The 22,128-nt window shown below is 40.2% G+C and overlaps 1 protein-coding gene across 1 annotated transcript in view; it reads left to right on the top strand.

Moving 5' to 3' along the window:
- Window positions 1–22,128, top strand: part of C8A (complement C8 alpha chain) — a 64,807-nt gene that overhangs the window by 15,706 nt on the left and 26,973 nt on the right. Inside the window, exons 3-7 of the mRNA XM_003824213.6 lie at window positions 5,753–5,897; window positions 6,866–7,013; window positions 12,253–12,442; window positions 14,297–14,497; window positions 16,593–16,833. Coding sequence (XP_003824261.4) covers window positions 5,753–5,897; window positions 6,866–7,013; window positions 12,253–12,442; window positions 14,297–14,497; window positions 16,593–16,833 — 925 coding nt within the window. The remainder of the gene's footprint in view (window positions 1–5,752; window positions 5,898–6,865; window positions 7,014–12,252; window positions 12,443–14,296; window positions 14,498–16,592; window positions 16,834–22,128) is intronic.

Here is a 22,128-nt window from a genome sequence, read left to right as displayed (position 1 = left end):
CTCTGTGTATCTGCCTGTAATCTCTCTCTGCCTTCTTCTTACAAAGACACTGTGATGACACTTAGTGCTATCCAGACAATCCAGGGTAATATCCTCATCTCAGAAACTTTAATAATGTCTGCAATGGCCGGCTTTCCAAATAAGGTAACGTTTACAGGTTCCATAAATTAGGACTTGTTATCTTTGTGTGGCCATTATTCAACCTGTTATATATCCTAAATTAAATTTTTCTTATTTATTTCAGTTTAGACAGCAGATAGCACAAGACAATGACTTGCAGTTTAAATCAGAATAGAATTATTTCCTTACTGACTCAAAAACACGTGTGTTTTTAAAGTAACCCTTAAAATAATTAACTCTGTTAATTAGGTGAAAGACCACCCTAGTTTTTTTATTAATATGTTTCTTCTTCTCAAAATCATCCAGACAAAGATGTACATTTATGGAAGGAAATATTATCTACCAGTTAGAAAAGAAAATTATGTCTTAATGATCCCAACCACAGGCAATAGCATGGAGAAGTCCCTAAGGGAATATTGGCACCAACCTTCCTGCCACACAAATATCTTCATTATTTGATAGCAACCTAGAAAATAGGGAATCAATGGGAATGAACCTTATGGCTTGCACCATAATTCCCAGTATAGATACTATAGGAAGGATGACAATGGCAATAGTCACCATTTATTAAATAATTTCTATGTACCAGACAATTGTGCAAATGCCTTAAAAAATTATCTTGTTTGACTTTCACAGCCAACTTTAAATGACAGACATCATCATCCACTTTGTTTAGGTCACCCATTAAGAACATGACAGAGCCTTGATTTAAAACTTGGTCAGTTGACTCTAAAAAGCTTCCGTGGCTGACTGCTCCACACTACTGCCTCCCGCTGAACCATCCAGGAGAGTAATGAGTGACATAAGTGGTCACTTCAATTCCTTTTGAAGTAGTCCAACAGCTAGATACAAGAATGATGATGACATTGATAACTACTATTATTGAGTGTATATCAGAAACCAGGCAAATTGATTATTTCTTTACATGTGTTATGATGAATCTTTGCAATGTTCTCAGACATATTTCATTTTAAAATGAGAAAACAGGATCAGAGATGTTAAGTAGTTGACCCAGTGATGCATATACAGTAGGTGGCAGAGCTGGAATTCTAACTCAGCTCAAAATGGGATTCCCATAGTATATTTAAGTTCATAAACTTGCGAAGATTAAATAAGATAAGGAATGTAAAGTGTTTGGCCAAGAGTAGGCACTCAATACATGGTAGCCACCATAAACATTATCAAGTTGGTAGGTACAGGTGTTAAAAATCGAATATAATTTTTAGAGTAAGAAAGAAAATTGGCTGCTAATTCAAAGAAGGAGTACTCAGAGGCAAGTACCTCCTGTGTCTGATTTCGAATAACATTATGTGTTATTTGTTTGGAGAAGCTCAAGCCGTTACTAAACTATATTGAATCTGTTCCTATAAGTCACTGTGAAAGCACTGCAGAACAGTGGCATGTACCAGATCCCTGTTGCTCATTTAACTGTGAACTCCTCACCCCATAACATGTACAACAGATATGCTAAGGTATCCTGGCACCAATTTTCAGGCTCAAATTTGCCCTTTTGTCAAAGAAGCAAAAATGTAGTTTAGAATGACCTAACTGCAATATTCCAAGCAGCAATATTGTCTTTCTTTGGACCTTGGATAAATACCTTTACAATTCACTCCCAACCTCATTCTCAATGAAGTGGAATTATAAGCACAACATATTCATCATAAAAAGCTGTAATCAAAATAGATGTCATGTAATGGCAAGCAGTCGTCTGAGTTGGAGAGCACTATACCATGCATATTGTCCTTGTTAGATATTCCATTCTCATTATGACATTGACTGGATATCTACTCAGTGCTGGCCATGTTAAAAAGTCTGAGATGCTTTCCTTCAAATAACATGTAACATTAGTTGATGATAAAGGAAAAATATAGAAAAAAATATTTAAGATAATATATCTTAATTCAAGTAGAAAATGAAGACAATAAGATCTATATGAGTTTACAAGAAAGTCAAACCTTTGGGGTATGAATTGTGGGAAAAAGGGTGAACAGTCTTAAAAGACTTCATGGTGGAAAACAGGCTCTAAGCTATATTTTAAAGGAAGGAAAAATTTGAAAGTGAGATGAGAAGTCATTCTAAGAAGAAAAACCATGAACAAGAGTCTACAGCCAGGAATAAACATAGTATGTTTAGGAACAATGAGCAAGATATATTTGGCTGAAGTCATAGTTTCATGTAAGGAAATTATAGAAACGTATTTAATGTGGATAGCAGTTACACTTCAAAGAGTGGGAATGACTAAACATTTCGGAACAGAGGAAGTAACAGATAAACCAGTGTTCTTGGAAGGCACATCCAGAAATAAACTGACATAAAGAGAGGAAAAAAAAAAGAAAGAAAGAAAATTGACTCTACATTTCTATGCTGATCACGCCTTTATTTGCTGTGCTGAGGGGCAAGAGTGTGGGTGGGATATTAAAATATACTGATGTTCTCCAACTGGTCATTAATTACAATCTCTTCCCACAGAGTTTACAAATCTCTTACTGCTGTTATTAACTGAAAGGCAGGACAGACCTATGGACAGGTTTGATCTTCACCTCTCCTTGCTACCTTTGCCACTTTGTTAATGAGCCGCTAAGGAGACAGAGGTGGGTAAGAAGAGAAGTGAGCTGCACTGCTCCACAACTCACCCATGGAATCACCTGGAAATACTGCACGGATAACAGTAACAATGTGAAAACCACCTCTGCTTATTGAACACCAATAATATACCAGAAACAGGGCTGGGGGCTTCTTTACACATTCTCTTACTCAGAGCTCACACAGTCCTTTCAAGGGAAAGTGCCATTACACCCATTTCACACACTGGAAGACAGAAGCTCAGAAAAGGGAAGTGGCTTGCTCATGGGCAGTTGGTAAGAAAATCTGGGCCCTGAACCTAAGTCTGTCTAATCCTCATGTCCATGCTCTGTCAACTGCAGGACACAGGTGAAAGGATATTAGTCACTATAATTAGGTAAGTCATTTAGCTCACCCACCTCATTGCACAGATTTAGAAACTGAGCCACAAAGTACCAGACACTGATACTTCACACAGCAAGTAAGAAATTGATTGAGGTAGGAAAGCCACTTCTCTTGCTGCTCAAATCATTGCTTTCTTACCTACATACTAACGTTCTTTTTTTTTTTTTATTATTATACTTTAAGTTTTAGGGTACATGTGCACATTGTGCAGGTTAGTTACATATGTATACATGTGCCATGCTGGTGCGCTGCACCCACTAACTCGTCATCTAGCATTAGGTATATCTCCCAATGCTATCCCTCCCCCCTCCCCCCTCCCCACCACAGTCCCCAGAGTGTGATATTCCCCTTCCTGTGTCCATGTGATCTCATTGTTCAATTCCCACCTATGAGTGAGAATATGCGGTGTTTGGTTTTTTGTTCTTGCGATAGTTTACTGAGAATGATGGTTTCCAGTTTCATCCATGTCCCTACAAAGGACATGAACTCATCATTTTTTATGGCTGCATAGTATTCCATGGTGTATATGTGCCACATTTTCTTAATCCAGTCTATCATTGTTGGACATTTGGGTTGGTTCCAAGTCTTTGCTATTGTGAATAATGCCGCAATAAACATACGTGTGCATGTGTCTTTATAGCAGCATGATTTATAGTCATTTGGGTATATACCCAGTAATGGGATGGCTGGGTCAAATGGTATTTCTAGTTCTAGATCCCTGAGGAATCGCCACACTGACTTCCACAATGGTTGAACTAGTTTACAGTCCCACCAACAGTGTAAAAGTGTTCCTATTTCTCCACATCCTCTCCAGCACCTGTTGTTTCCTGACTTTTTAATGATTGCCATTCTAACTGGTGTGAGATGATATCTCATAGTGGTTTTGATTTGCATTTCTCTGATGGCCAGTGATGATGAGCATTTTTTCATGTGTTTTTTGGCTGCATAAATGTCTTCTTTTGAGAAGTGTCTGTTCATGTCCCTCGCCCACTTTTTGATGGGGTTGTTTGTTTTTTTCTTGTAAAATAAATGGTGCTGGGAAAACTGGCTAGCCATATGTAGAAAGCTGAAACTGGATCCCTTCCTTACACCTTATACAAAAATCAATTCAAGATGGATTAAAGATTTAAACGTTAGACCTAAAACCATAAAAACCCTAGAAGAAAACCTAGGCATTACCATTCAGGACATAGGCGTGGGCAAGGACTTCATGTCCAAAACACCAAAAGCAATGGCAACAAAAGCCAAAATTGACAAATGGGATCTAATTAAACTAAAGAGCTTCTGCACAGCAAAAGAAACTACCATCAGAGTGAACAGGCAACCTACAGCATGGGAGAAAATTTTCGCAACCTACTCATCTGACAAAGGGCTAATATCCAGAATCTACAATGAACTCATACTAACGTTCTTAAAGGAAGGGCCCGTGGACTGAGCCAGGGAGAGAGGCACCAGGAAATACAGGGCTGCACGTTTCCTTGTCGGCCACTGTGTGTTTGCTATCTGCACTGCATGTTTTTTATTATTACACATTTTATGTCCTCAACTAGGGTCTACGCTTCTTGAAGGCAGGGATAGAACCTCATGTTTCTCTGGATATCCTAGTTTTCAGCTTCCTTCTCCTACGCTAGTGCCTGACACTGTACACTATATAGAAAGCATGATTATGAAACTCTAAAGTCCCAAGATTGGCGTGCATTTTAATTCCTTCCTTCTGTCAAGTATCTATTTATCTGCAGTCAAAGGTGGACCCAGGGACTCAGATGATGTCTTCAGAGCTCTCTTTCTCTCTCTATCTCTTGGATGGGTGCTTTCTGCATAATAGGCAAGGCATCTACAACTTGATGTCCACAGTTTCCCACAATTCCAGGAGAAAGAATCTGTCTCTTTGTAAAAGAAAATCCCCAGAGAGAACTTGATTGGATGGGGTTGAGTCATGTGCCAATCCATGAAGCAATGATTACAACAACTAGGCAGATGTGATGCTTTGGTGAACCAGGCCTGGTTCATACCCACACATCCCTGTGACTGAGGAAGTGAGTCCATTCCCACCTTAACTATAGGAGATATATCCCCAAAGAAAGAGGGGAATTCCAGGACCAGAAGAAATGTTGCAAAGAAAAAGCAACAGATGTCTTCTAAACGTGCCTCTTGAGTACCTGACCTTAGATCAAGTGCCAAGTGTATGAAGCCAAATAAGACATGGTCCTCTCTTCTCTACCCTCAATATGAAAATTGCTCACAGTCTGGTGGGAGAGATGGAGAACTACATGGATGCTCAATTGCAACTTCATATGCCAAGTGCTAGTAGACAGGGAAGCGAGCAACTTGCAGAATGTTACTGAAAGATTAATAGGAATTTAACTTCTTCAAGAAGAGGGAACAGAGGTTATTCCTAGCAAGTAGGAAGACCCTAGAAATATCTTGTCCAGGCCTTTCATTTGATGCTTGGAGGCCCTATTCAACATTCCAATCAGTGATTGTGCCACTTCTGGTGATACACCACTGTTTATGCATATTCATCCCTCAAAAGACAGCTTCACAGGCAGGTCTCAGTCATTAGATAATTATTTCTTATGTTGAGCCGAGACCAGGCTGCACAAGTCTTGGTTGATTGATTGATTGGTTGACAAGAATGTGTCTTGTTCAAAATCTGGTTTAGTACCGACACCGGAGCCTCTTGCAGCCAAACAAGTTTGGGGGAACCATCTGCAGTGGTGACATCTGGGATCAAGCCAGCTGCTCCAGTTCTACAACTTGTGTAAGGCAAGCACAGTGTGGACAGGATTTCCAGTGTAAGGAGACAGGTGAGTAGCATTTCAGCAGAATAACAGCTGTGCCTGTCAAAAGTGACATGTGAAACACTTCCCCAGGGAGCTTATTAAAATGCATACTCCTGAGCCCTTCCTCTCGAGGTCGCCATTCTCTAGGTTTGGGATGGGTCCTAGGAATCTGCATTTTAAGCCAAGCCAGCAGCCCAAGTAATTTTGATTCAACTTTGTAGGAACATCTGTTGATTCATTTAGAAAAAGACAATTCATTCATTCACCCACTCATTGAACAAATATTATTGGCCATATATTATGTGCCAGGAAGTATGCTATCTGCTGTTAATATAGACATGAAAAAAATAACGCACCTTACCTTGATGTACTCCTAGTCTAGAGACCTAGAAAGAGTTAATTACAATACTGTGTGATAGCCATGGGCACATGCATGGCCTAGTGGGTCTTTCTAGCAGGAGGTTCCCAAATCTGCTTTGGGCAGTCTGGGTGGGCTTTGAAATGGTAGTTGAGTAGAGACTTGGGAAACAAAATGGAACTTTCTAGGAGAAAGAACATGCAAAAGCATGGGGATCAGAGACTCCCAATCAGCCCAGAATGTTTGCAGCATCAGGGCTTTTGGAAGAGAGGTAGGTGATGGGTAGGTAGGTGATGGGCAGGTAGGGTCCAGACTGTGGCATTTGGAAGAAGAGGAATGGAGAACCACTGGAGGATACTGAGCAAGGGGATTACATGGGCAGACTGGCATTTTAGAAAGATTACTGGGGGCTGCAATGTGGAGAATTAGAGAGAGAGAAACTCAGGCAATGCCCAAGCTGGGAGGCTGCAGACAGGAGCTCATTAGGCTGGAAGGAAGGCAGAGGCAGTGAGAACAGAAAGAGAATGGGACAGATGGGAGGTTTATTTCTGAGGAAGAAAGGACTTACTGATTGTGGGTGTGAGTCTGGAGGGAGAGGGGAACCCGAGGAGCAGCCACAGTCTCTTCTCTCCAGGTCGCTGCCTGAAACGCCACCTTGTGTGTAATGGAGACCAGGACTGCCTTGATGGCTCTGATGAGGACGACTGTGAAGATGTCAGGGCCATTGACGAAGACTGCAGCCAGTATGAACCAATTCCAGGATCACAGAAGGCAGCCTTGGGGTGAGGCCCTGCCTACTAGCTATTTAGGAGCAGGGAGTGATTTGTCTTCAATCGTGAGCATTAGTTTTGAGGACAGAAGGGGGCCATTTTGGAGGGTTCCTCTGGAGTGCATGCTGTGAGCTGCTCTCAATGTCCCCAGAGATGGATTGTCCAGTCCTGCCTGTGTGACACTGCCCATGCTCTCCCCTCATGTCTCTGCTTGAGAGTTCTCCTCTCTTTTAGTACACCTACCCTACTGCTCATCTCCCTTCACCCCAGTGCCATTTCTAAGGCCCATTTAAGAAGCCACAGCTTCCATGAAGCCTTCCTGATGTCTCAGAAAGATAGCTCTTCTCTGATCTAAGCCGTTGCCTTTCCAATAGCCCTGTTCCCAATCTGCTTTGCACTGTAGATGCTTGCAATAACCAGGGCTAATGGTGTGACACAGTGTAAAGAAAATGGGCTCAGGGTGAGACAGAGAGGGGCTTTAACCCCCACTTTCCCATTGCTTACTTAAACCTCTCAGGGCACAGTTTCTTTATCTGTTAAGATGAAATCAGCCTTGATTCTAACTTCTCTTCATTCACCTTATGTTCAGGGTCAGTTCCTTGAATGCATCACACTCTTTCCTTCTGAGCCTTAATCAATATTCCTGGAATATTCTTTCCCAAATTCCTACCTGGGTAACTCCTTATCTAATGTTCTGCACTGTATTGTGTCTCCCCTTACCCCCACATTTATGTGTTGAAGCTCTAATTCCCAATGTGACTGAATTAGGAAATAGGGATTTTAGAGAGGTAATTAAGGTTAAATGAGGTCATAGGGTAGGACCCTAATTCAAGAGGACTGGTGGCTTTATAAGAAGACAAAGATATACCAGCGATCTCTCTCTTTCCACACATGCATAGCCAATGAGCCATGTGAGGACACAGCGAAAAGGCGGCTGTCTTTGAGACAGGAAGAGAGCCTCCAGCAGAAAACAACCTTGATAACACCTTGATCTTGGACTCCTAGCCTCCAGAACCATGAGAAAATAAACTTCTGTTGTGTAGAGCACCTAGTCTATGGTATTTTGTTGTGGCAGCCCCTGCAGACTAGTACACTGAGGTACCATCTCCCCTAGGTAGTCTTGGTAACAGCCCCCTCCCCTGCTCTTGACTTTGCCTAGGTTGACTTAGTCCCCTCCCATTGCTCCCAGAGACTCCTGCAAGTCTTATTCTCACAGCTCTTACCCAATAGGCTGGGGATGTCTGTCGGGGTGTCTATCTGCCCAGGCTAGGGGCTCCTTGTCATCTCTGCTTCTCCAGTACCGGAACAGGGCTTAGCTCAGAATGACGTTCCAGTATTGTTAGTCCTCTGCCACTCTGTCTTTGCCTAGGGTCTTGTCTCCTAACTTGAATAAACTCTTTGAGGGCAGAGGTTGCTTCTGACTCAGCTTTTTCATCTCCTCAGCCCCTGTGTCAGAGCTTGTCCTATAGCCTCTCGCTGAGTGTTGGTTGAATTGAAACAAATCAATATGATCAGCTGGATCTTTACAAATAAGGAAATGAGGAGATGTAGTAACTGTCACAGAGTGACCCAGCCCTGTTGCAGCCCACCCAAGGACAAGTGGGGGTTCCATGAAATGCAGCCCTCATTCATTATGGTTAATTGCTCTGAGATCAGAACCCACCTACTCGATGTAATTGAACTCTGTAAGTGCATGTAGATATACACATATAAAAAGATGAGAAAATTCTGTTTTCTTTCATACCAGCAGTATTAGTTTGCTGGGATTGCCATAACAAAACACCACATCCTGAGTGGCTTAAACAGCAGAAATTTACTTTCTCACAATTCTGGAGACTAGAAGTCTGAAGTCAGGGTGTCAGCAGAGTGGTTTCTTCTGAGGCCTCTCTCCCTGGCTTGCTGATGGCTGCCTTCTTCCTGTGTCTGCACATGTTCTTCCCTCGAACATATCTGTGTCCTAATTTCCCCTTCCTATAAGAACACCACTCACATTGGATAACAGCCCACCATAATGACCTCATTGCAGCTTAATTACCCCATTAAGGACTCTGTCTCCAAATATACTCACACTCTGAGGCTTTGGGAGTTACAATTTCAACACATGAATGTTGGGGAGATGTAATCCAGCCCGTAACATCAGTAAAAGGGGATTCTTGTTGATTTCAAAAGTGACTACAGAGTAAACAATAGAAGTGTGAAATATTGACATGTTGAAATAAAAAATAATCCCTTCCTTATTGGCAGACCATGGATCTTCTCCCACGTGATTTAACTAGAAACATTTCAAATACACTTTCTGAACAGTGTGCTTCACCCACACTGAACACTGAAACTGGTAAAATGGTCCTGCTCCACTCCAACCACTGATGTTTGATGGTTCTTCTATTTATCTCAGATCTCAAAGGCCTTCCTTTCTTGCTGTTATTTTTTTCTAATTTAAGCATTTCCCAGATTAAAATTTTTATTTATTGTTAGAGAAGTAATACATGTTTGAAATAAAAATTGACAGTTTTCTTCCATCTTCTCTTACCTGCACTCCATCCAACAGCCCTCTCTCCTTTCCCTCCCTAGAGCTGACCCCTGTTAACAGTTTGGTGGAGATACTTCCAGATTATGTAAAAACTGCATTGACAATATGCATTATATAGAAAATATACCTATGTGTACTGGGCATTATAGACACAGGTATATTTTACATAATTGTGATCATGCTATACATATTGTCTGCAACTTTCACTTTTATACTTAATAGTAGAGTTTTAAGTTTTCCCCCAAATTTTCTATCTCTTTTTAATAAGCAGCATATTCTTCTATAACATAGTTAGCAAACTATGGCCTGAAGGCCAAATTCAGCCAGCTATTCTTACAAATAAAGTTTTATTGAAATACAGCTTTTACCCTGCGATGACAGAGTTGAGTAGTTGCAACACAGCCCTGTGACCTGCAAAGCCTAAAGCATTTACTATCTGGCCCTTTATTTAAAAAAAATTTCCAACTCCTCATCTATAGTATAATTATATAATTATTTGACTACTTCCTATTGAAAGAGAATTAGATTATTTCCCATATTTTCCTCTTACAAACAATGCTGCAATGAACATTCTTGTACACATAGTTTTGTACACATGTGTGGATATTTCTGCATAGTAGATTTCCAAAAAGTAGAACTTCTTTGACTACACCTTTCCCTTTTAACTGGGGCTTTCACAACCATCTTTTCCAAATATATATAGGCTTTATGCTTAGAGGTTATATTATATTCTTAGAGATTACCGTTTCTTTGAGTTTTGTTCAGTCTATTAAGAGGCTGTATTTATAAGCTACAGGCAGAAACATGTTCAGTGGTCAGGAAGATAGAAACTTCAGGGGAAGTAAAGGGAAGGAACCCAGATTTTACTATCAACAAAATCTAGGAAAAAATCCAGCTATGACTAGAGACAAGTTATTTAATTTTTCTGAACTTCAATTTCTGCATTTGCAAAGTTGTCGTGAGGTTGAAAGCTAAATGTCTAGTAGAGTATGTATTCAATTTACTGTAGTTATTATTACATCACTTCCACTAATATGAAGAAAGAGAAGGAGAAAGAAAGAGAAAAAGGAAGTTAACATACATTGAATTTCTACAATCTGCCAGGTGCTCTATAATTATCCACTTATTCCTTTGAGGTGGGTTTTATTCGCAGTTTATCCCCTGCTCCTTTCCTGCCTTGTGCCTTTTCACAGAGGCCATAAACAATCATGACGATCGCTATGCTACAGGTAGTCACTGCATCCCTTGGGAACACAGAGGAGGAAACAGCAGTCTTTCCAGAGCATTCAAAGAAGGCTGTCGACAGAAGGCAACATTTGAGTTGGCTCCTTAAGGTTAAATAGGAGTTTGAGAGACAAAAAACGAGCAATAACTACATTATCTGCAACATAAGAGGCTTTGATTGTCAGGTCTTAGAACTCTTAGCCAACTCTACGGTTTTTGTTCTGTTAACTTTCCCTTTTTAGAAAATTAAAGCTGTATTTCACCTGCTTGACATTATTTTACCTGAATATGGTAAAACCATCCATATCCTAAAACATGGAACCCGGGTTGATGATTTTTAAATACTCTAGAAAGGGAAGTATAGAGAAATATTTCTGGAAGAGTGTTGGGCTAGGGAAAAGTAAGTATAATTTGTTGAATGCCTAATATGTACTTTACTGCTGTTTTAGTTTCATACTCTCAGCATCACAAAAACCATGAGAGGTAGGTATTATTATGTCTATTCTTTAAATGAGGAAAATGAAATGCAGAGAGCTTCTAGACTGTGTTCAAAGTCATACAGCTAGTAAGTGGCAAAGCTGGAAATTAAACAGGAGTCTCCCTGACTTTTGAACTGTGCACCCTCCAATGTCCCATGCTGCCTCAAAGATAATGGCCTTTCTGAGGATTAGAGTCTCAACCTTAGCACTATGAATTGCATCCAATATTTCAAAGTTTTTTTTTTGTAGCAGCAGAGCCCTTATACTATACTAAGAATTATACTTAATATTAACAATTGCTACAACAGCAACCTTTATTCAGTCTTTAATGTATGCTGAGCACAATTATGATTTCTTTACATGTTTCAACTCATTTAACTCTATGAGGGCAGTAGTATTTAAGAACTGCTTTTTACAAATGACTAAACCGAGGCACAGAGAGGTTAAATGATATGCCTGAGGTCACACAGCTAGATGTGGCAGAGATGGGAAATGGGCCCAGACTGTCTGGCTGCTGCCGTTGGATTCATGATAATTGCACATATTCTTCTCTAACTTATTCAACAAATATTTAAGGCTGCTTCCCATGTGGGAATATGATTCTAGATGCTAAATAGGACTGTCTAGATGATCTGGGTAAAGGAAATCTGAAGGCTCAGGCCAGCCCATTTAGTCTCCAAGTGTTACTACCTACAGTGGCCCATAAGCTTCTTGGAGGAACCCCAGGGCTCCACAGAACATAGATTGAGAAACTGTTACTTGTACCAGCTACAACATCTTTCAGAAGATGACATTATGTGCTACCTTGCTTTTCTAATTCTCTCTCCTAAAAGCTGCTTTTGCTTTTGCTTTTTAATTTCCAACTTTTATTTTAAGTTCAGGGGTACATGAGCAGGATGTGCAGGTTTGTCACATAGGTAAACGTGTGCCATGGTGGTTTAATATACAGATCATCCCATCACCCAGGTATAAAACCCAGCATCCACTAGCTATTTAGAAGCTGCTTTGTTCCATGTAGGTACAATATCCTGACCCAGGAAGATGCTCAGAGTGTGTACGATGCCAGTTATTATGGGGGCCAGTGTGAGACGGTATACAATGGGGAATGGAGGGAGCTTCGATATGACTCCACCTGTGAACGTCTCTACTATGGAGATGATGAGAAATACTTTCGGAAACCCTACAACTTTCTGAAGTACCACTTTGAAGTAAGTCTGAACAGAGGGGCTCTGAGGCCACTGTGGTGTAGGTGGCAGAGAGGCAGAGGCCTATTTGTGGAGATGACTTGCTCTGGAAGCTTTTGTTATCTATAAAGTTTGCTGGTGTCTGAAGTCTCCTTCATACCCATCCCCACACATGCTTCGTGTCGAAGGGTGCTGAGAGGCAGATCATAAATGTGGCTACCTACCTGTTAAATCTTGGCTCCATTCCAAAATCAGTAAAATAGATCTGAGGCTCTATTATCTGGGCTGCCAATCAGACAACCTATTTCCAAGTTGTGGCTCTGTTAGACTATATACAAGACTGTTAGCAGCTAACTCACTGCCCTCCTTGGGCCCAGTTTTCTAATCTGTAGAGTGTGGGGGAGGACAGGGCATAGATGAGCAGGATTCTGAGACCTGTGCTTTTGTTTCACCAAGGGCAGCTCACACTGATCATTTTCATGTCTTGGCTCTTTGTATGTGATTTTGTGTGAAGCAAGGGTTCTTCTGTACAAAAATGCTTGCAAATTGCTGACGATCACTAAGACTCTCTCCATCTCTACAATTTGGTGGTCTCTTGGTCACTTGGAGCTCATGATCAGTCAAGAGACTACTCATGGCCATTAATTTTCTTACCCCTCATCCTTTGGGTGAAACATCCACACAGCAAACATCATTGAATGCTTAACATGTGTCAGATCTTCTACTTTCACACGAATTCTCCCATTTAATCCTCACAACACAATGGGATAGATATTATCATTGCCTCATTTTAGATATTAAGAAAAAGAAACACAAAGGGTTAAAGTGTCAGGATCAAACTCTACTGCAGTTGGTGGCAAAGACAAGACCCAAACCTAGATCTGTCTGAACTAAGTCCAGGCTGCACAACATTTAGAAGAAGAGATAGATTATACACTTTCTAGAGAGAGATAGTAGGATCCTAGGATTCTGAACAAAATACTGACAGAAAATAAGGCCAAGCTTATAGGGCCTGTTTTTAAGAAGTTTGCTCCCCCAACCCCACTCCAACCTCTACTCTCTATCAGGCCAATGGTAAATCAAGGTGGAAGACATAAACAACACCATGTTCCTAATCTCAAGGAAGGTCTTGGGGCTATGTATCAGGCAAGGCGGACTAAGTGCTTTGGGGACAAAGAATTCTCAAATCTCAGCAGCTGAAGCAACAACACCTTGCTTATGCTACTTGTCCACCCTAAGGTAGAAAGGAAACTGACCATCACAGACACTCAGGGACTCAAGGTAATGGAGGCTCCATTTCAACACATGCTCTCATGATTGCAGAGCAAACTACTCACAGGCTCATAAGGCTTACTTCTTTGGCTCAAACAAGGCCAAGACCATGCCTCAGTTCAAGACAGCAGAGAAATGAAATCCTGTATACCACTGCCTAAGACAATCAAAATCTGCAGGTTTCCTTTGCTTCTTTCCTCCCAGGCTCCTGCCCAGATGTGGCTTTCTGTATCTCACTATTGCAAAGACAAGCAGCCAGGCTTCTCTCCTGGGAGGATAAGCCAGCAAGAAAGAAATCCACGCTCAGAGCAATATAGCATTTGATCAGAATCATCTGCATCTGTGTGTGTGTGTGCGCGCACGTGTGTGTGTGCAAGCACATGTGGTGTGTAAATAAGTATTTTATCAGTACCACTACACACTAACAATGCTGTGTTTTCTATATTTTAATAAACATCAGTCTAATGACTGGATTGCCTTATAAAAGAATTACCTACCATAATCTAAAATTTTAGATATTTTACAAAGCAAAGATTTAAGTATTAAATATGAATTGAGAAATGGCTCTATGTGCACAAAGCTAATATCTATCCTTTTTTTTTTCAGGCCCTGGCAGATACTGGAATCTCCTCAGAGTTTTATGATAATGCAAATGACCTTCTTTCCAAAGTTAAAAAAGACAAGTCTGACTCATTTGGAGTGACCATCGGCATAGGCCCAGCCGGCAGCCCTTTATTGGTGGGTGTAGGTGTATCCCACTCACAAGACACTTCATTCTTGAAAGAATTAAACAAGTATAATGAGAAGGTATTCAAACATAATGTCTGTGTCTCACAGTATTCCATAATATACACTGAACACGTATTACCTTAATTTCATTAAAAAGTACAGTAGTAATTGAACCTTAATTTGCTTGTGTAATTGGAAATGTCTGATCAGTGGTAATCAGGTTTGTTTTTCTTATTACGCTTTTGCACACAGAATCATCACAAAGGAAATAAAACTGAATGATAAGACTAGGACTCTTATCACTTTGCCCCCCCCACCATCATTTTTTATGGTTACCTGGAGCATATAGGGAAATGTGTAGAATGGTAATGTTTTAAGAGAAACAGCCGGACCCTCTAAATTTCACTTGGAAGAATTGTAAAGCAAGTCTTACTTTTCCAAAAAGATAGAAGGACTGGTATGCTAAAAAAAAAAAAAAAAAAAGATTTCATTTTTCCAGTAAACCTTCACCATTAAGTGCCTATTATCCTGGGGGGTCAATATATGCTTCCTTGAGGAAAGAACATTGATCTAAGCTTAGATCTAAAGATTAGTGCAAATTGTCCAGACAAAGGGAGACAAAAGTTGGCAGAAGGGTGCTCTAGGCATGGAAATCAGCATGTGCGAGGGCCTGGAGATGAGGAAGCCACACAAAAACTTGGGATTGAAAGTACTTCAGCCAGCTGAAGCACAGGGTGGGAAAGGAAAACAGAGAGTGATGAGGTTGGAGAGGTAATCAGGTGGCCAGGGGAATATTTATTGAATTAATTAGAAGCTTACTAAAAATTCTCAATTGCATTAATACCAAGACTATGGATCAAGGTGGGGTTCAAAAATTATCTTGAATGATGAAAATATAGTTATAAAAATCAACTTACTCAACACACATAAATTGAGTCCTAGAGCTTTGCCAAAGAATTAGCTATTGAGCTGAAGGTAAAGTCCTATATTGTTCAAGGGTTATCCGTAGTGTGTTAATATGGACTTTTTTAAAAGCATGTGTACTCCTCTAACTTCCATCATCACTTTGAATCAAGGCTTCTATTGCCTGAAAGTAAAGCCCATAGATGGCCATCTTCCTGTAAAACCAATCCAAAATTCTTCCAGTGCTATCTCTTATTTTTTTATATAAGGATGCTGCTTTTCTTTATTACTTAGTTCAAGATTACTATTGGAATGTAAACTCCATGGGGGCAGGAGCCTATCTCATTCAAGATTATGTCTTCTGCACCTAGTGTAATGCATTCTACTATAGGCATTGTAGATCTTTGCTCAATAACTTCAATTGAATGACATTTCAGCATGTCACTAAAGATATCTTAAACACAATTTTTAATGGATATGTAATATTAGCATAGGAGGTTTCACAATGCAGTGCTTTGATTAGCACTAGGAGAAGTGTGGGGGTGGGAATAGATTGGGAGAAGAACAGAAGGATGAAGCACAATGAAGAAACCACTGTAGTAGCTCACCCAGGTGAAAGCTGATGAGAACTTGACCTAGGCAGGGGCAGTGGGAACAGAGATGGAGGTGTGGGGGAAGTCTGGCACACATTGGTGCCTAGTATGTGCTTGTGAAATATAGTAGTACTCCAATTACATGTATTTATGTTCATATATGTGTTTATAGATAAATATATATTTAAATAAATATATATTTATATATTTATATAAATATATATTTATGTAAATATATATTTATATATCTATATATTTCTTGCAGCTACTAAAAGCTGACCTTTTGCATTCTTTCTTTTTTGTTTTTTTTTTTTTTTTTGGTCTTTTTTTTGAGACGGAGTCTTGCTCTATTGCCAGGCTGGAGCGATCTCGGCTCACCGCAACCTCTGACTCCCTGGTTCAAGCGATTCTCCTGCCTCAGCTTCCCGAGTAGCTGGGATTACAGGCATGCACCACCATGCCCAGCTAATTTTTGTATTTTTAGTAGAGACGGGGTTTCACTATGTTAGCCAGGATGGTCTCGATCTCCTGACCTTGTGATCCTCCAGCTTCTGCCTCCCAAAGTGCTGGGATTACAGGCATGAGCCACTGCACCCAGAGACCTTTTGCATTATTTCTAATGGTAAAATATATGCTCTCTTTGTTCTTTTGCTTTATTCAATGGCGGTTGCTGGCAGAAATTCATTTTCACGAGAATCTTCACAAAGGTGCAGACTGCACATTTTAAGATGAGGAAGGATGACATTATGCTGGATGAAGGAATGCTGCAGTCATTAATGGAGCTTCCAGATCAGTACAATTACGGCATGTATGCCAAGTTCATCAATGACTATGGCACCCATTACATCACATCTGGATCCATGGGTGGCATTTATGAATATATCCTGGTGATTGACAAAGCAAAAATGGAGTCCCTTGGTAAGTAAAGCAGAAGCTCTATGTACACAGTAGTCAACACAGACACCAGGTCATGGTTTGAAGTTTACTAAGCACTGACTATGAGCCATGGGTGATCTCATTTAGTTTTTAGGACAACTCTATAGGATAGCATAAGTATTATTACTCCCAGGGAACTGAGATCCAGAAGAGTGAGACTTGCTAATAAGTACCACAAACAGGATTTGAGCTCAGACTTGTCTAGCCCCCTAAAACTATATGCTTCTTATTGCATCATAGTTACTTTTATTTAAAAAAATAATTGGGGGGATTTTGTTATTTAAAATGTGAAAACCTGTTTTAAATGTAGTATTATTGGTTAATGGAACTACCACACAGTCAGTGAAGCTAGAAACTTACATTCATCTCAGACTCCTCCTTCTCCTTCACTCCAGTAGATCTCTAAGGTGCTTCAGTTCTCTCTCATTCTTCCACTCTCCTCCATCTCCACTCCTACTGAGGTATGCTGGGGTCTCATCTTTCCCTTGTTACTGCATCAGCTCCTAAATGGTCTCTGGGAGTGGGCTCACCTCTTCCAACCTATTCTCGTTAATTGGATGGATCTTTCTACTTCACAGATCTGATTATATCACTTCCTTGCTTAATATCTTGAATGGCTAAGAATAAAGACTATTAGCATCGACCACATTAAAGATGTTACTCCAACCTAGGAGAACAGTGGTTCTCAAAGTGTGGGCCCCAACTGTCAGCATAGCATCACCTGGGAACTTGCTGGAAATGTAAATTCTCAGGTCTCCATCCCAAATCTAACTAAATCAAAAACTGGGAATGGGTCCAGCTGTCTGTGTTTTAACAAGTTCACCAGGTGATTCTGATGCTACTACAGTTTGAGAACCACTGACCTGTTCAATGAGTGAGAGGAAGGATAAGAGATCTATCCATATTGCAAAGCCAAGTTCAAATTCCCAGCTTTAAGAAGTTTCCTTGACTGCATCATCCCAGGCTGGCTACTCCTTTTCTTCAACACATACATAAAATTCCACACTAGGTAGTCTTTAAAAAACAATTTTCCAGTAATGGGATTGCTGGGTCAAGTGGTACTTCTAGTTCTAGATCCTTGAGGAATTGCCACACTATTTTCCACAATGGCTAAACTAATGTACACTCCCACCAACAGGGTAAAAGCATTCCTGTTTCTCCACATCCTCTCTAGCATTTGTTGTTTCCTGACTTTTTAATGATTACCATTGTAACTGGCATGAGATGGTATCTCATTGTGGTTTTGATTTGCATTTCTCTAATGACCAGTGATGATGAGCTTTTTTTCATATGCTTGTTGGCCGCATAAATGTCTTCTTTTGAGAAGTGTCTGTTCATATCCTTTGCTCACTTTTTGATGGAATTGCTTTATTCTTGTAAATTTGTTTAATTTCCTTGCAGATTCTGGATATTAGCCCTTTGTCAGATGGATAGATTGCAAAATTTTTCTCCCATCCAAAGGATTATAAATTATTCTACCTATAAAGACAGATGCACATGTATGTTTACTGCAGCAGTATTCACAATAACAAAGCCTTGTAACCAAATCAAATGTCCCTCAATAATAGACTGGTTAAAGAAAATGTGGCACATATACACCACGGAATACTATGCAGCCACAAAAAAGGATGAGTTCATGTCCTTTGCAGGGACATGGGTGAAACTGGAAACCATCATTCTCAGCAAACTAACACAGGAACAGAAAACCAAACACCACAGGTTCTCACTCATAAGTGGGAGTTGAACAATGAGAACACATGAATACAGGAAGGGGAATATCACACACCAGGGCCTGTCGGGGATGGGGGGCTAGGGGAGGGATAGCATTAGGAGAAATACCTAATGTAGATGACGGGTTGATGGGTGCAGCAAACCACCATGGCATGGGTATACCTATGTAACAAACCTGCACATTCTGCACATGTATCCCAGAACTTAAAGTATAAAAAAAAAATTTCCAAATGTTAGTATTATCTTCCTTATCCAGATAGCAAGATATTTGAAAAAAAGTATCATGCCTGCCACTTTTCTATCTCTTTAACACTCAACACAGGGGTTAATACATAGTGTTCAAAACAAGACAGGAAGTTCGAGATGAAGCATTAATTTAGATTCCTGGCTAGAGTTATTCATTAATTCATCCGTCTACATATTCATTTAAAAAAAATTCAAATGCTCTAATGAGTATACATTATGTGTTTGTGCTAGGGATACGATGGTGAACAAATCTAAATATGGTTCCTACCCTCTTGCATTACAGTATTTTTCAAATAACATGTTGTAAGCCAATTGTAGTTCTCAAAATCAATGTATATGGATCACAAGAAAAGTTTTGAACAACAACAAAGGACAGAATAGAAAATATCATAGTGGATTATAGGCACTAAAGATAAATTATTACTTCAATAAATCTTTTCCAGTTAAATAAAAACATGCATATTTGTATCGTGTCATGATGCAAAATAAGTAGCTTACAATGGATGTAAAAAATGTAAAATGTAAAAAAAGCATTTAAAAAACTTTACTCAAGTGGGTCTTTTAAGAATCATTCAAAAACACGAGGAAGGAAAGAAGAGTTAACATTTGTTGAGCACCTACTAGGTTTCAGGGGCTATTGCACATATTCTCATTTAATTTTCTTGACACCATTTAGAGATCGGTGTTATCCAAGTTTTAGCTACATAAACACTGTGGCTCATCAGAGAGGCTAATTACTTAGTCCAGGCCTGCCAGAATCTGGGGTCAGAGCCCTGGACCTCTAGTCTTCCACCATGTGGTTGTGGTATAGCCTTTCATTTGGGCTCCCGTCTTTGGGGCTGGATTACTAATTAATTGCCTGGGGTATCTGGTGGCCCCTCCTCTTTAAAATCTGTGAGGCTGAAATGGGCTTCCAATGTGGTTAATATTCAAAAGGAGCCCACCGACAAATTGTCCCAGGGATAATTACCTCAGCTCTGTTTATAGAAAACCATATGTCGATAATAGCACAATTTGCTATTTGTGAAGAGCTGATTTTCTATAAATCCGGAAAGTTAGTGTTGCTTTTCTATAAATATGGAAATGTGCTAATCATCACCTCATCTGCTGGAGACCGCTAATAAATCAGAATGTCATTTACATATTAACCTACAAAGAACAAAAATATCTACCTTCTTTCCCTTTGACAGACAGAATCACACACACCTTTTCTCCATTTTGATGTTTGCTATATTGGGCTGGTTCAAAAGTAATTGAAGTTTTTGCCATTAAAAACCACAACTTTTGCATCAATCTAATAGCTTTCTCTCTGTCTTATTCTCTTCCCCTCAGTCTCATTCCGTTTCTTTCTGGGTACCTTTCTCTCTCTCTCCCTTTTCTCTTTCCTCTTTGTCACTGTCTTTTTCTCTCTCTATGTATCTTTGATCTATATGCTATTAATTTATATTCTATTAAGTGGCTGTTTCTAAGAGACATCCTGTGTGGTGAACATTCATGTCTGCAAAGGACTGAGCTTGGCATGGAATGATTTAAGTGAACATACTCACTGGTTTGCTCTGGGGGAATCTTTTGTCCTTGGGTTTGCTCAGATCCTCTCTGGGTTCGTCCCAGAGGATGCACGAGGCTGTTTTCTTCTAATGTGCCCTTTAGATCACATGCTTCTCCCCCAAAGACAGCAAGAAACCATGCATCAAAAATCAAGGGAAGTCTTGGATGTTAGGGAGGTGACGTTAGACTTCAATGAGATCCTAACATTTCCTCAAGGGCTGTGACTGACAGCTTTCTACCTTCCGCAGGTATCAGTATGGTTGGGGCTTAAATTTCTAGATTTAGACTTTTTTCCCCTCCTTCATTCCTTCTTTGGAGCTGTCATTATTTGTCTTTGTATCAAGGTATACAAAAGAGAAATAATGTATTTCGCATTCTGACTTCTCTGGTTACAAAGCTGCCAATATATGTTGGACAGGTCAAGTACTTCAATGCCATTGTTCTGTTCAGCTGGATATTCCTGGCCTCCTTTGCACATGCTGTTCTCTCGTCTCCCAATGCTCTCTTCTCTGTCTTGCCAACCTGACAAACTTCAACTCATCCCCTGAACCTTGTAGGGGCATCCCCACAACCTTGTAGGGGCATCCCCACCTCTGTGAAACCCGCTCTGATATTGCTCCACCCCTTCTCCCATAGTTTCATCTGTTTATACATTTATTCATTCAACCATGTCCATTGAGTTTGTATCACGTGTGAAAAGAACAAAATCAGTATGGTCCCTGTTCTTGCAAAGCTCATGATCCAGTGGAGGAAACAAAATAAACAGCCAAAGTCCAAATATCATACTTGGTCCTCTTTTACTTCCTGGCCCCATCAGCGAGATATATTGACTTTACTTCTAAAGCATATGCATCACCTGTTCTCCCTCTATTACTGTCTCACTTGTCCAAGCCACCATTGTCTCTCACCTAGATACTGCAAGAGTATGGTGGTCTCTTATTCTCTTTCTTTGTTGTTGTTGTTGTTGCAGGTGTTGTCATCACTGTTGTTCCTGTAACTCTCTGGCACTTCAAGCTTACTATAGTCTAGAGTCTTTGTATTAGCCGTCTTCTTGCCGGAACCACCCTTTCCTCTGATGTGTGTATAGCAGTATTCTTATCATTTGGGCCTCCTTAAGCGTCACCTTTTCAGAGAGACCTTTCCTGACCATGTAGTCAAGTTTCTGTTTGTTATATCACCCTATTTTAATTCTCAGCAAATCAGTAGCCCCCATACTCATAGACTTATTTGTTTATTGTCAATCTCCTCTTTCTAGAATGTTCATTCCAAACATTTTTGTTTATTACTGCATATTCATTTCCTAGAATATAGTAGGGACTTAATAACTTGTGAATTAATTGATCAATATATAATTGCGAATTGTAATAAAAGCCATTTAGAAAATGAACAAGTTGTAAAAACGGAGAGTAACTTCAGGGGGTGAGGGAAGATATTCACTTAGCTTGGGATGATCTGGGAATGTCTGTTTGAGGAAGTGAAATCCAAACTGAGATGAGATCCAAAGGATAAGGAGATGCCAAAGACAAGGGTGAAGGTGCTCTGGGTGAGTGGACAGCTTGTACAAAGGCCCTGTCTGAGGAAAGAGCATGGTGTGTTTGTGAAAGGGAAGAAGGCATGTGTGGCAGAAGCCTCGGAATAGGGGAATAATAGCAGAAACTGAGGTTGGAAGAAGCCAAGAGGTGTCAGAGGGTCTTACTGGCCGTAGTAAGAAGTATGGACTGTACCTGTGGTGGCAGAGAAACCACTGCAGGG

Source organism: Pan paniscus, chromosome 1 (assembly GCF_029289425.2).
Source record: "Pan paniscus chromosome 1, NHGRI_mPanPan1-v2.0_pri, whole genome shotgun sequence".
NCBI classification, from domain to species: domain Eukaryota; kingdom Metazoa; phylum Chordata; class Mammalia; order Primates; family Hominidae; genus Pan; species Pan paniscus.
This window is presented reverse-complemented; position numbering and strand designations above follow the sequence as displayed.